Source organism: Podarcis cretensis, assembly GCF_951804945.1.
Source record: "Podarcis cretensis genome assembly, chromosome: 8".
Classification (NCBI taxonomy): Eukaryota; Metazoa; Chordata; class Lepidosauria; order Squamata; family Lacertidae; genus Podarcis; species Podarcis cretensis.
The window spans coordinates 15,996,062-16,008,089 of record NC_137177.1 but is presented as its reverse complement, the minus strand read 5'-3'; the positions used below and the strand labels follow the sequence as shown (position 1 = coordinate 16,008,089).

The following is a 12,028-nucleotide window of genomic DNA, read 5'->3' as shown; positions in this document are numbered from 1 at the left end:
TGAGTTCTGAAATAAGATGAAATATGGAACAGCACAACTCACCCTTAACCTAAACACAGAAGAGCCAAAGTTCAACCCATATTCATTAACTTCTGAAAAGCCTCCAAACTGGGATTTCATAGAGATGTCAAAAAGCTATAAGGCCATCTCATGGCTCAAATATATATGCTCAAGAATTTGTAAAGGAAGCCTTGTGTACATGAAATACATGAAAACTTTCTCCATCACTCACCTAGGACAGGACGCTTTGTGGGGCCTCTGAGGAGTCTGCCTGCCTCCTCCCACTCAGCTGCCCTACAGCTGTGGAGGAGGCGGTAGATGGACTGTTTGGGGCAGCACAGAGTCTGTGGGTGCTCAAGCCACCATGCCACTACTTTCACCTCAGCTTTTTCAAGCAATTTTCAGCACACACACACACACACACAAACACACACACAAACACACAAAATCCTGAAGAGTGGGCCAAGAGATAACAAAGCTTTTGCCACTTTGAGGGGGCCTTGGGAGGGAAGACTAAACTTACAGAGAAGAGAAACATAGTTGTTATTAAGAAACAGAGAGAAAAAAGGGGGAAATGCAGTTTAAGCCAAAGGAGAGAAAGCAGTTTATTCACCTTGCTCCCTATCAGCACCATTCACAGTGGATTAATGGTTCTGCAGATTTTGGCCTGCATTAAAACCAAAGTCTGTAGTAGTAGGGAAACACCCCGAACTTTTTTTAACACCCCCCCCCCCGAGCAAACACAGAGATAGATATAGACTGAAAAAACACACTATGATCTTCCATGTGGGACTCCTGTAGTGATCACTGTGTGGGATGGTTTTTTCAATATTCTTCAAAATTTGCTCCTGCTTGGGACACAAAATTTGAGTGGCCACAACAATTCCTATTTGCAGAGTTCTGGTCTATGTTGAAAAGACTGGCAGTCCTCCATCCATAGCAAAGCTCTTATTGCTTAAGAATGGAGAATATTTTTAAAAATAAATGAATTCTGGAATACTAAATAATTGACCATCCAAAGTAGCTTGGCTGAAAGGGTAAAGTCCAAGAGATACCAAATTGCCTGGATGAGAAGCTTGTGTGATGTACAAATTGACCCTATACCCTCCAACATTTTGGGAGGGCAATTCGGGGCCCACAACCACCACCCCGTTCTTTGCTTGTGCCCCCCCCAGTGCTTTTACCCCCTAAAAAATGTGTAGGGGTACTCTCATTTTCCTACTTATACTGAAATACTGTACCTTAATGAGGCAAAACTTAGATTCACAAAATGTTTAGGAGTATGTGTGCTCCTGTGTCCCCCCAGAAAAAAGCACTGCACCTACCTTTGAACATTCTTCCTCCTTTTCGGGAGTGTTGGGAGATGTGGTGGAATCTGGTGCAGCCTTCCCCATGCAGCGGAGGCCCGCACAGCCTTCCAGCAGGCCGCACCAAACCATCCACTTTTCCAGAGGCAGCAGAGGCCAGGCTGGACTTCCGGTAGGCCACATCAAACTGCCAACTTCTCTGGAGATGCCTGGTGCAGCCCACCAGAAGGCCTGCCAGCCTACGCTGCACCTCCTGATGCAGCGCAGACTGTTTCCTGTTGCAGCACAGTTGTCTTCCCCTCCTCCTCTGGTGTTGGAGATGAACCACCATAAGAAGAGGTCAAGGTAAGTTTTCCTTCCATTTTTTGGTCCTGTTTGTGGACTCGCACCACAGCAGAACCCTAAAACACCTGGCACAACCAGTGCGAGGGATCAAAATTGGGGCATTCGTGATTGGGAACAGAAGCCGGGGTAGCTTCTGCCAATCCGTGATGTCCCAGATAAATCAGGATACTTGAGGGGTCTCTGACCCCTGTGAATATGATTGTGAAAATGCTTTCCCGTATCCACTGTGAAGATCACGGGGGATAACTTGGATTCTCATTTGCCAAAATTTCATGGTGTTCCTGGAAAAGATTGCATGAAATTTCAAAATTGCTTTGTGTTCCAAGATCCCATCACAGGCTCTCTGGGAAAACATGCAGCCTCCATTTGTGCCCACATCTCATTAAATCAGCCATTCACTGCTTGAGGCTACCATCCCTGACTATAAATTCCTCTGTAAGCTCATAGCTGTATCCATTGCCTTTTTGGGACCAGATCTTCTTGAAGTCCTTCTCAGCTCTTGATTATCCCAACACCATGAGAATTCTTCTGTGCACAGGCCTCCTCTTGAGCTTGTTTTCAGTAGGTGAGTAGAAACCAGAGATTTTGTGTTCCATTAACTTCCTCTAGAATAGGGAGGGGGTCAGTGGAGCTAGAGAAAGGAGGTCAAGAACATCATGTGCTCCTGGATGGGGTATTGAATAGATGGATATTGTGATGAGGAGCAGGAGAATCTGGGAATCTTGGTGCGATGAGAAAGTGAATCATACAAGTTACCAAAGTCCCCTAACACTATCATAGTTATCTTTACACCAAAGGAGTGCAATCTTGGAATGTTGATGCCAAGCAGGCTCCCCCTGCTGCAAAGATCTCCTTCCTGTCAAGGAAAAGTCCCTAAATGGAGTGTTTTGATGTCACGGAGGGGTTGAACTGACCCAGCATCCACTGGACCCTGTTTTTGGCTGCTGTGGCCCCCTACCTCCACCTGCTGCACTTGCCAGCACACTATGCTAGGGTTTTGATTGCTCCATTAGGGAGCAAATTGGGCATGCAGGCAAGGGGGTGGGGTGGAATAAAACTTCTCATCACATATTATTTTGCTTTTAATGAGCTATTCCTCCAGAACTGCAGTGGCATGTTATCCCCCCCCCCAAAAAAAAAAAAAAAATTAGTTGACTTTCACAAAATTATGAACAAACAAACAAATAAACAGACAACCAAACATAAATCATAACCTTGTTAACATTGTTAAGTGACTTCCTTGCTTCCCCTTGGTTGAATTTCAATGTATATCCATTTAACGGTTTTCCAGAGTTCTTATAAACTTAACTTAATCCTTTAACATCCTTATAGCTTTTCAATTCAAAATTAAACATATTAATTCAACACCTAACTTATATAAAATCCTAAGCCAATCTAATACCTGCAAGCTATTTCCAATTAGTTTAACTTAACAAATTTGACAAAATAATCATTAAATTTTGTCCATTCTTCCTGATACTCCTCCTCCTTCTGGTCACGGAGTCTTCTGGTTAGGTCGGCTAGCTCCGAAAAATCCATCATCTTCATCTGCCATTCTTCCACTGTTGGTAATTCTTGTGTTTTCCACTTTTTAGCTAGTAAAATTCGAGCAGCAGTTGTGGCATACAAAAATAATTTAACATATTTCTTGGGCAATTCCTGACCAATTATTCCAAGAAGAAAGGCCTCTGGTTTCTTTATAAATGTATATGTCAACATTTTTTTCAATTCAATATAAATCTTTTCCCAGAAGTCTTTCACCTTGGGGCAGGTCCACCACATGTGGTAAAAGGTTCCTTCCTTTTCTTTACATTTCTGACATAGATTGTCACAGTTATGATATGTCTTTGCTAATTTAACAGGAGTCAAATACCATCTGTACATCATTTTCATTATATTTTCCTTTAACACAGTACATGCAGTGAACTTAACCCCTTTCTTCCACAGTCTTTCCCAATCCTCAAACATTGTTATGTCCTACATCTCTTGCCCAATCTATCATCACAGATTTAACTTGTTCATCTTTTGTATGCCACTCCAACAATAACGGGATGCAGGTGGCGCTGTGGGTTAAAACCTCAGCGCCTAGGGCTTGCCGATCGAAAGGTCGGCGGTTCGAATCCCTGCGGTGGGGTGCGCTCCCGCTGCTCGGTCCCAGCGCCTGCCAACCTAGCAGTTCGAAAGCACCTCCGGGTGCAAGTAGATAAATAGGGACCGCTTACCAGCGGGAAGGTAAACGGCGTTTCTGTGTGCGGCTCTGGCTCTGGCTCTGGCCAGAGCAGCGATGTCACACTGGCCACGTGACCCGGAAGTGTCTCCGGACAGCGCTGGCCCCTGGCCTCTTAAGTGAGATGGGCGCACAACCCCAGAGTCTGTCAAGACTGGCCCGTACGGGCAGGGGTACCTTTACCTTTACCTTTACCAACAATAACTTATACATTTTAGACAATTTTTTACCTTTAGTGTCCAACAACTCTGTCTCCAGCTTAGATTTTTCAGAAGCAAAACCATTTTTCTTATCCAATTTGTACAGTTCATTAATCTGGTAAAAGTAGAGATCTAAGCAAATAGCAGCTAGCTTAATTCCAGCTGCGTCATTATATACCAAGCCAGGGAAAATGGCGGAGGAGGATTCTTATACAAACTTGTTGAAGGAAATCCTGGCTCAGATTCAAGCCTTGAAGTCGATTCAGCAAGATGTGGCAGAACTTTAAAAAAATACTTTCAACAGATGAAAGAGGAAACGTCTCATTATGAAGATTGCTTGACTGTCCACAAAACACTTATTCAAGGAAGTCATAATATTTTGAGTAAACAAATTACTTATTTAGAGTCACAACTGCAGGAAATCTAGAACCCAAGCTAATGGATTCAGGTTACAAGAAAGAAGATTCCAACTAAACATCAGGGAGAACTTTCTGACAGCAACAGCAGTTTGACTGTGGAATGGTCTCCCTCTGGAAGTTATGGACTCTCCTTCTTGGAGGATTTTAAGCAGAGGCTGGATGGCCATCCATCATGGATGCTTTAGTTGAGATTCCTGCATCATAGGGGGTTGGAGCAGATGTCCTGTGGGGTCCCTTCCAAATTTAAAATCCTATGATATTATGTGTGGTGTTTCTCTATGCAATTAAAAGAGGAGAACTTTGGAAAGAAATTAGAAAGTTATATATTAAGGGTTTATTTTGCTGTCTATTTTGGGATTTTAAGTTGCTACTGGGGTTCTCTCTTGGCATCCAAGAATTGTCTTTTTATACCTTTTTTTTCTTGAGTCAGCAAAATGGAGGTGCCTTGTGGCATATGATCATGACACTGAGCTTTTGTATTCTTCCTTTCTCTCTGTAGGGGAGTCACTACAATGTATGACATGTCGATATCTGAACGACAACACTTGTATCCTGCGACAGGCACGTAATTGTTCAGGAAACACTTGCCGTGAAGTTGCTCTACAAAGCGATATATGTGAGTAAGTTTTCTTCCCCCCTGCCCCCAAAGAACCCTTCTCAACGGAGGCCTTCCACACACTCAGAAATTACCATGCTCTGTGCGATCAAAGAATTACAGTAAAATCCATACACATGTGACTCAGTCCAAAAGTCTTCTGTAAAATATACAGAAGAGTCTGCCTGCGTTCAACATCTTCTCCTCACAGAAGGAATAATGTGGACTATAACTTTATTAATGGGGATGAAGGATTCTCCAGAAAGATTTCTGAGTTCTATGATGATATTACAAGGGGAGCACCTGACATATTTAGTGATTCATCTCTTAACCAGGATTTCTCCTCTCCAAATGTTCTCTCTACAAAATCTGGGGCAAAAATGATTGACTTGATATTCCTCTCTAATTCTTCTTACAGTTGCTGAAGACATCCTCCGACCTACTTACAGTGACTGTGTTAACACTCAGGATTGTATCCCAGGCATCTTTTCTTTTGCTGGAGGAAGCCTCCAATTCTTTCGGATGCAAGCTGAATGCTGCAATACTGACCTATGCAATGAAAACCCTATTCAGTGTAAGGGCCCTTGTATTTTGGACACTTTCTGTATCAACAATTCTTGCCCAGAGGCAAAATATAGAACTTCCTAAAGAAAAAAAAGTAATAATAAGTCATTTACCATATTTTTTGTTCTATTGGACGCAGTTTTTCCCCTCCAAAACTTGAGGGTAAATGTGTGTGCATCCTATGGAGTGAATGCAGGCTTGTGCCATAGCACAAGGGAGAGGCTGCACAGGTCTATGGCTTCTCTCTGGCAGGAAGAGGTTGTGCGGAGCCTGTACGCTGCTCTTTGGGGCTTTGAGGGGGAAAGATTTTTTTTATTGATTTCCCCGTCTAAAAACTAGGTGCGCCCTATGGTCCAGTGTGCCCTATGGTGCGAAAAATACAATATATTCCACCAAGTGTCCATTCTTTTAAATATAAAGATAAAGGTAAAGGGACCCCTAACCATTAGGTCCAGTCGTGACTGACGCTCATCTCACTTTATTGGCTGAGGGAGCCGGCGTACAGCTTCCAGGTCTTGTGGCCAGCATGACTAAGCCACTTCTGGTGAACCAGAGCAGCACATGGAAACACCGTTTACCTTCCCACCAGAGCGGTACCTATTAGTCTACTTGCACTTTGACGTGCTTTTGAACGGCTAGGTTGGCAGGAGCAGGGACCTAGCAATGGAAGCTCACCCCGTCGCAGGGATTTGAACCGCTGACCTTCTGATCAGCAAGTCCTAGGCTCTGTGGTTTAAACCACAGTGCCACCCGCGTCCCACTCCTTTAAATATAGCCTTTCCATAATATATGCATAATATATTTCAGCCCTTACAGAATGTGTATGGAGACTGAATGTGTATGGAGTAAGCCTGGATCCTAGAATCTATGGGCAAGCCTTGTTTCATCTCATAGGCTGGTAAGGATCAATGCCAATCTGCTTTTGTCCTGGCTGGCAGAATTGTCAATCTCATTTCACACAATTCAGATCACTCTCATGCAGAAGCAGGTAGACACCAAGATACGTGTTCTGAGAAAGACCTGCATATGTTACATACAGAAGCCATACTCATGAGCAACACTCAACAATATTTATTAGATTTTCCCAGCTGGAACATTTGATGACACATTTAGAACACCATGCGGGGGGGGGGGGAGTGATAACCCTTTGTACGAACTGGAAAATAAGGGCCAGAATGGACCAGTTATGTCAAAATAAATGGAATCCATCTGCTGACCATAAATTTCATTTTGCCAGTTCAACCTGGGAGTTTTGGTCCACTGCAGTGCCCATTCTGTTTCACGAGGAATGCAAATAATTGTGTGGTCGTCGACACCCATAACTGCCCTATTAGAGGGACTAAGTGCATAACATTTGCTGGTATCATGCAGCAAGGTGAGTAGAATTGCCAATCAGCAGAGGGTGGGGATGAGGGAAAGCAGCTCTCAGCCATCAGAAACCTGACCCTTTTCTGACCAAATGTGATAAAAGCAAAGGATGGGATGGGGATCTGTGTTTTATTTGAGGGGATGAATTTAAAGTTTTCTTTACACCGCTTGCCCCATTCCTTAGTCAATGGCATGGTGTTGACCCACCCCCAGACAGTCCTGGGAAATTCCTGATCGCATGGAAGCAAACATGTACAAAGCTGTCATTCCCATTTTGAGTTTCCACGTGCCTTGGAGGGATGTTGTATTGGTGGGCTTTGGGGGAAATTAAATTGGTGGCTAAATTCGCAAGTGTGGGCTTCACCCAATAGCCTTGGTCTGGTCAGAGTACAAGTAGACAGGGAAGAAAGGGAAAGCAGGGCTTGTGGAAAGCATCAGAAGTGGGCTGTTCTCAGGTGCAATGGTCCTGAAATATACCTGAAATCTGAAATGGTCCTGAAATCTTGTGAATTTTCAGGGAACATAACAGGGGTGGGCGTTAAAGGGTCCTGCAAGTTGCCCAAGTGTGCCGGGTCCTTAAGTCCACCCTGACTCATATTAACATTCTTCTCTTTCTAGTGGGTTCAAGTCAAGTGTCAGCTGCTTTCAAAGGATGTGCAACACCAGATTTCTGTAATTTCATAACAACAATCCCAACAGGAGTAAAGCAAAGTCTGAATGGCTTGGTGTCGTTCAATGTCACCCAAGCGACATGTGTTGATGCCCAGCCATCGTCCTATATTTCTGGCCTGTAGATGTGCCCTTCGTGGGACTTGGGAGGAAACTGTGCTATCAGCGGCAGGGTGTGGAAGATCTCTGGAGGTGCTGAAGATGCCTGAGGCAGGTGCAAGAGGGCAGGAAATTGAGATTTGGGAGACGTAGTTAGAGAAAATATGGCACAGGTATTTCCATTTGAATTGTGATCTGAATAAATTGATAAAGCAGACAAATTCTGTTTCTTGCATTGGGGCTTTTCAAGTGAATAATTTCTATGCAGTGATGGCGCAATGAATGTTAACTTCTGAAGGCCAAGAACGAGAAGAAAACTGAAAATTGTAATCTGGGGTAGTAATAGTTTCCCCCTAATGGCACAGGTTTTAGTTTTGGTTTTTCTTTAGTAGGGGGAACTAGTTCCACTAGGAAAGCTGAATGAAGAGAAAAGCATTACACTTTCTGGCTTTGTTATGTGCTCAGTCTAGAAGGCTCATTTTTCCATTACACCACTATTATCTGCAAATATGTAAAGAAACTAGAGATCAGATAAAAGATCTCAGTTGTCAGTCCAGTTACACCCTGACTTAACTAGTGACTGATTTCTTTGGCTCACCCACCCCCCACCATTCAAATGTTTCCAGAAGCTTTGATTCTGAGGAATATTCAATTAAAAATTCACTAGCAACTTGTACCTGGCGGTTCTCAGGAATTCCAAGGAAGCAAAAATCTGTATGGTTTGGAAAGGTCTATAGACTGAAACTTCCTCCTTGATGTCAGGAACTCTCAAGACAAATTGTCCCAAAACGATTCACATTCTAAAGCCAAATCACAGGTGTAGCATGAAAGGTGAGGTCCAGACATAATCCAAGGTCAAAACACAGTAAGTCCTTTGTTTCTTAGGGGTAAAGGCATAATGCAAAGTCAGATCCCTTAAGGGTGCCCAGAACCCAATCATGTTTCTGTATACTTAATGTGGGGTGCATGAGTTGTTAGGGGAGGGGTTTTACCTCTGGTGGAGGACACGTTGTGCTCATTCTGGGGTAGTTTGTCCACCTTTGTCCCCCCTTGCACCTGTGGCTGCTGGAAGCAAGTGACAGCATCCACACCCCAGGAAATGGCTTTGAATGGCTAGCTAAACCAGGTGAGGGTAGCCGTTGGGTCTCAAACCCTTGTTGAGTTAGGGATTTCCACTGCATGCAAAGGCAAGCTCTGGCGGATTGAGCAGATGAGAGCAATGGTTAAGAAGCTTTTTTCCCTTTTCTTTTTTGCACATGATGTAGAGGGAAGTGAGGGGCAGATGGGGAACATCAGCCTGGGAAAGTAGACTATCTAAATGGAAAACTCTGACCCTAAACCTCCACTGCTTTTTGGGATATCTTCAGGAGAAGAAAGGGCTTAGGAGTAAACCCTACACCAGAGGTTTTCCACATTTTTGTCTACAGCACCCATGACCAACCACATTCCTTCTATGGGAGCCACTTACAATGGGGTTCCATTACAGGGCATTGCCCTGTTCCACTGCTGTCCCATTCCACCCCACCCCCTTTCAGTGCAGTTTTTGGTGCAGGTATAAGTGGTAACCGCAAGCGCCAATTGCACACAAGTGGTGATCCCCATGTACCTGGTGAAAACTTGTGTTGTTTGGTCATTTAGCAGTTTTAAGGCTTAAAATTTAAGCAGTAGAGCTTTGAAAAAGCTTTTTTTAAAAAATGACGAGTCATCCATTTCTCTGCAAAATATTGTATTTGTAAGTTGGGGCGAATGAAAACAAACTTAAATAATGAAAAAAATATACTCTGGGAAAAATTATACCAACAGAAAATAAAGACACAAACAAATGTACAGTGGTACCTCAGGTTAAGAACTTAATTCGTTCTGGAGGTCCGTACTTAACCTGAAACTGTTCTTAACCTGAAGCACCACTTTAGCTAATGGGGCCTCCTGCTACTGCCATGCTGCCGGAGCACGATTTCTGTTCTCATCCTGAAGCAAAGTTCTTAACCTGAAGCACTATTTCTGGGTCAGCAGAGTCTGTAACCTGAAGAGTATGTAACCTGAAGCGTATGTAACCTGAGGTACCACTGTACTTTGAAAAACTGATATACTGCAATGGTGATGTAGTTGGGTAGGGGAGACATTTCTTTCTGGCCTGAGATGACTCTGGAGAGGACCAAACTTTGTGACTTTTGGGTTGCTGCTAATATTACCCAAGTATAGACTCTGGGGTAAATTAAATGTCTTACAGATGCCTCCATCTCCATCTAAATATGTGGCTGTGCAATCAAAGAAAAAGATCTGGTTGCCCCCTTTGGAAGAGCTGGATAAAACTGAAGTATTTCTTCTTCACCAAACCTTTATTGTTGTTGTTGTTTAATTGTTTAGTCGTGTCCGACTCTTCATGCCCCATGGACCAGAGCACTCCTGTCTTCCACTCCCTCCCGCAGTTTGGTCAGAAAACCTTTATTAGGCGTTACAAATATAGGCCATCAAAAAGCATCCCTATATAAAATTATAAAATATAAAGAAATAAACAGCCATGTAAAAATATGTAATAATGAGGATTTTCGCTGGAGTTTCTTCTCAGTAAATAGTGCCATTCACTACTCTTGGAGATACTATTGTTAAAAACTCAGCCACCCAACTTCCTGTTTGGCTGCCATGGCAAAGGCTGCCCATTACGTGGGAGCCTTTTTGTATGTAATTTTTGAGGATGAGATGGGAGTAATCATCCTCCCAACCCCCCCCCCCCCGGGTCGGGGGGGGGGCAGCTTCACCCGCAGATTGCCCAAGACCTGCTCCCAGTCAGGAAGGTATGAGGGGGAAGGGGGCACTGGGTGTAAAGTGCAGTGTGGTTTTTGGGCAACTCTCCAAAGCTGTTGCCACAAGCAGAAAACACCTGCTTTTTAAGATGAAATTCACATAATAATCAACCAAAGAGGAAGTTACTTTGCACAAGGCCCTTTCAAATCAGTGGGAAGTCAAGCAACACCACAGCTGTGCAGGGCCGAGCTGACACTCCACATGGGTAGCCCCAGCCATCCAGGTGCTTGCATGCACTGTTGGCATTTGCTGGCAAGTAGAAGGGATGAAAACAACCCCTTCCCCAGAGCAGGGATGAAAACCCTTTTCCACAAATGGCACCCCGCCACCCCCACCCACATCTGTGGTCAGCTTTAGCCACCCACTGTTGGGATTTACTTGCGAGTAAAAGCCGAAGTAAGCACCAGAGCAGTCCTCCATTGCCATTATCATTATCAGGTAACACCTGGCTGGAAAGGTGCCTCACAGCTGACTCTGTGCAGGTAACTCCTTTTCAACAGGGCTCTTCCTGCTTGCTGCCTTTACTCTTCAGCCAACATGCCAGAAATTGAGATTGAAGGGGGAGGAGGCTGACAACCCTACACAAATCTGGAGTGGAGTCCCTAAGATGGCTGGATGGCAACTCCTCTACCCAAACTGGTGCCTAATGTGTTGTTCTGCTTCTTTTGGACCACATCAGCAAAGCCTTGAAGGGTGTCTTGTCATTTGGGAAGCCCAGGACCTTCATATACAATGCCCAGGCTTGCACTCTGGGGAGGTCACTTCAGTGCTGCTAAATCAAAGGTTTGACTTCACCTCCAGAGGTGCACACCATTGTCTCTTGAGACAGATGGATTCCAACATAATTAATGTGTTGTCCCCAACTGCTTCATCTGTTTGGACTTAAAGTTCCAAAGAGCAACCATACCATGCCACTGTCAAATGCCAGATGAATTCCTCCCAGCAGTGTGAAGTAAATAATAAAAGGGAAGACACTGCGGCCAATTAAATACCCCTCCTCTAAAATTCCTTTTTTAAAAAATAATATTTATTAAAGTTTTGAAAGTTACAGAAAGAAAAAAGAAAAAGAATTAAGCATAACAAAACCATACAATACAATACAAAGACAAAAATATTACAAATACATAACAAAAATAAAACGAAAACAATTAAAAAGAAAAGAAAAAAGAAACACAACCAATACTTTCAATGTTATTAACTTTCTTTTACTTGTTTCAGCGACCTCCTCACACCTCCCCTTTTTTGTATTCCACTTCGATTAATTGTTTCAGCAAATCCTTTCCATCTTCCTCAAATTTCTGTCCTATCATTTAACTTAACAAATTCTAACATTATTTTTTTCCTTTAATCCAATTACAATCTAGTGTACTTAATTCTTTATAACATTTCTGCTAAAGCCATGTAACTTCATTCCAACATCTTTCTAACAT

At 43.4% G+C, this 12,028-nt stretch overlaps 1 protein-coding gene across 1 annotated transcript; it reads left to right on the top strand.

Annotated features, from left to right (window-relative positions):
- Positions 1 to 2,056: 2,056 nt before the first annotated feature.
- Positions 2,057 to 8,370, top strand: LOC307221677 (uncharacterized protein). Its single transcript, XM_079986435.1, has 5 exons — positions 2,057 to 2,217; positions 4,998 to 5,114; positions 5,512 to 5,667; positions 6,895 to 7,032; positions 7,644 to 8,370. Exons 1-5 carry the CDS (start codon positions 2,169 to 2,171, stop codon positions 7,817 to 7,819), a joined length of 636 nt encoding a protein of 211 aa, XP_079842561.1. The 5' UTR covers positions 2,057 to 2,168; the 3' UTR covers positions 7,820 to 8,370.
- The last annotated feature ends 3,658 nt before the right edge of the window (positions 8,371 to 12,028 follow it).